The 2,598-nt window shown below is 34.3% G+C and overlaps 1 protein-coding gene across 1 annotated transcript; it reads right to left on the bottom strand.

Moving 5' to 3' along the window:
- Window positions 1–757: 757 nt before the first annotated feature.
- Window positions 758–2,386, bottom strand: LOC141651154 (uncharacterized). The gene is made up of 2 exons (XM_074458877.1): window positions 1,400–2,386; window positions 758–1,294 (listed from the first exon to the last, which is right to left on the bottom strand). The coding sequence occupies exons 1-2, from the start codon at window positions 1,763–1,765 to the stop codon at window positions 758–760; spliced, it is 903 nt and encodes a 300-aa protein (XP_074314978.1). The 5' UTR covers window positions 1,766–2,386.
- Window positions 2,387–2,598: the final 212 nt, after the last annotated feature.

Genomic DNA, 2,598 nt, shown 5'->3' with positions numbered 1-2,598 from the left:
TCGTATCTTTTGCGTAGTTGCGTGCTTCAAGGTGTCTGACAATATATAAACACTAGAAAATTATAAGGGTATTAGGGTTTGGGTTCTAATTTTCCATATTTTATTTACAAATTAAATCAAATAGTCCATAGTACATTAGTATTGATGACCTAGTTGTCTTTTATGATTTATATATAGGGTTTTTCTAACATGTGCCCTTAGGGCACATGTTAATAAGTTAAATATAGAAAGTTTGTTGAGAATAAATCATAAAAGATAGATGTACAAACTTACATTTACCATAATTAGTGAAATATTCTCAACAAATTTTCTCTAATTAACTTATTAACATATGCCCTAAGGGCACATTTTAGAAAATTCGATATATAATTAAATACGTGGTAATTAACCCTTGGGCTTGCCTGGAATCCTTGTAATATTTCCAGGGGTAAATATTCTAGTGTAATCATTACTAGGGAGTTTAATACAGGGGGAAAATGTATCCCAATTTTTAGGTTTGGCATACAAGGGAGATAATTACTGGAGTAATCATTCCCCAGGTTTGGTATAAGAGGAATTAAATAAAATTCTATGCAATATCTTGAATCAAAAACTAATTTTAGCAAAAGATATAATAATATAAGTTCTCAAGAAATTGTCATACGGAGAACAGTGTTTTCCACCAACATTATTCAAAACCATTAACAAACTAAAAAAAATGTCACCGTGCTTCATTCTACCGTCGAACATTCAAATATTCGTTACCTCCAACGCAACTTTAATCCCTAGCCAAAATCATACCCAAAAAATCATATTTTTCATCCTCGTCCGTTAAATCTCGAAAGATAGCAACATCACTCTCAGCCATCGTCATTAACAAAGTCAAAATATTATTCCTTGATATCCCGTTAACCTTCCCTAATTCTTCACGTAAGCCTGTCTTGAAATTTTTAGGACCTTCAAGCATCGCCGTTAGCTGAGCTATTTGCGAATTGCTATTTTCTAACATGGTTCCCATAAGTTTTTCAAAACTCTTCTGCATATTTTGAATTTCTTTGTTCTTGCGCGCCTTCTTCTTAGTTGGTCGATTTGAAGTCTCATCTAGAGTTCTCTTACTGATTTCTGATTCTTCATTTGGCACCTCAACAGCACTTTGTGTTTCAGCGTTACGTATCTCATTATTAGTCTCTTGATCAACTCTATCAAGAGGCATATTGCTATTAACACCCGTCGCCCTATCTTTTGAATAAATTTCTTCCATGGCATCAAACAATGGAAACGGCTTTCTGTACAAACCTTTGGCATCCCTATGGCTCTGTATAATAAGACCATACAAAAAAAAATTCATTTGATTGCAATTGAAAGTACAATTCTTAAAAACAAACCTAGCATAAAAATGGATATAAGAGTGAAGCAATACCTTACACCATTCATCAAATAGCTTGCGATCACCCGTTACCATCTTCAAACCATCATCCCATCCAAACCCGCTCCCCTTATGCTTAATCTCCAAGAGTGCATTAAATCGTTTCTTAAGATAACCTAACCTTGAATCAATATTGGTTGCTTTGAGTCCAGCTTCAGGCATTTTGTCGAAAATTAACTTCTCCAAATGTACAAGATAACCAGATTTGAATCCACCTTCAGCTTTCCATTTACCGTCCACATGCAAAGATAGTAACAAGTTTACCAACAAGGTATCTTCTTCTAGTGTCCATCTTCTTGGACTAATTTTTTCAGTACTTGCTCCTGTTTCAGTCATTGTGCTGGTTCTACGTATACACATTTTTCAAGAGGCATTATTACAAAAATGTTAAAACAGTAGAATATAGATGAACAAAAATATAAATTTGTTATTTCAATAACAAATAACGGATCATAATAATTCGAAAAGATTACAAGCTATAATAATAAGCACAAAACCAGAAGCACAAAACCATCAAGCATTGTGATCAACATGCCTAAAAGGTCTACGTTGTCGCCAACTATCATACATTTCACGACCTAATTTGTCTCGCCATTCCGTCCAAGATCCAGATGTATCAATAATATTGATATAGTTTTGAGAATTATCCATAAATTGTCTACCAAATTCCGTATCTAAGAGAGGTTCCATTGGATCAAAACTCATTTCTCGACGAATGAGATTATGAAGAAGAGCACACGCGCTTATTATATCAGTGTGTGTATCAGCAGAATAAAAACTACTGTTCCTAAGTATTGCCCAACGCATTTTCAATAACCCAAAACACCTCTCAATTACATTTCTTGCCGATGAATGCTTCATATTAAAAAACTCCATATGGTTGTTTGGCTGACGACCATCTTTCCATTCATTGAGATGATATCTTTGTCCCCTATATGGAGCAAGAAAGCCTTCACCATTTGTAAACCCAGCATCGACAAGATAATAGTATCCTACCAATATATAAACTAAGGAAAGATTTAATAATTTTGTCTCTCTCATACAATTAAAGACTAAGAAAGTAAAAATAGGAAAAAATCCTCACCCCGAGGAACTTTAAATGGATGTCTTCTACTAACCGCATCTTGGAGAACTCTACCATCAGCGGCTGAACCTTCCCACCCCGGTAAAATATAAGTAAATTGCATATCTTT

Source organism: Silene latifolia, chromosome 4 (genome assembly GCF_048544455.1).
Source record: "Silene latifolia isolate original U9 population chromosome 4, ASM4854445v1, whole genome shotgun sequence".
NCBI lineage: Eukaryota > Viridiplantae > Streptophyta > Magnoliopsida > Caryophyllales > Caryophyllaceae > Silene > Silene latifolia.
The sequence above is the reverse complement of the archived record's forward strand: the minus strand, read 5'-3'. Positions and strand labels throughout refer to the sequence as shown.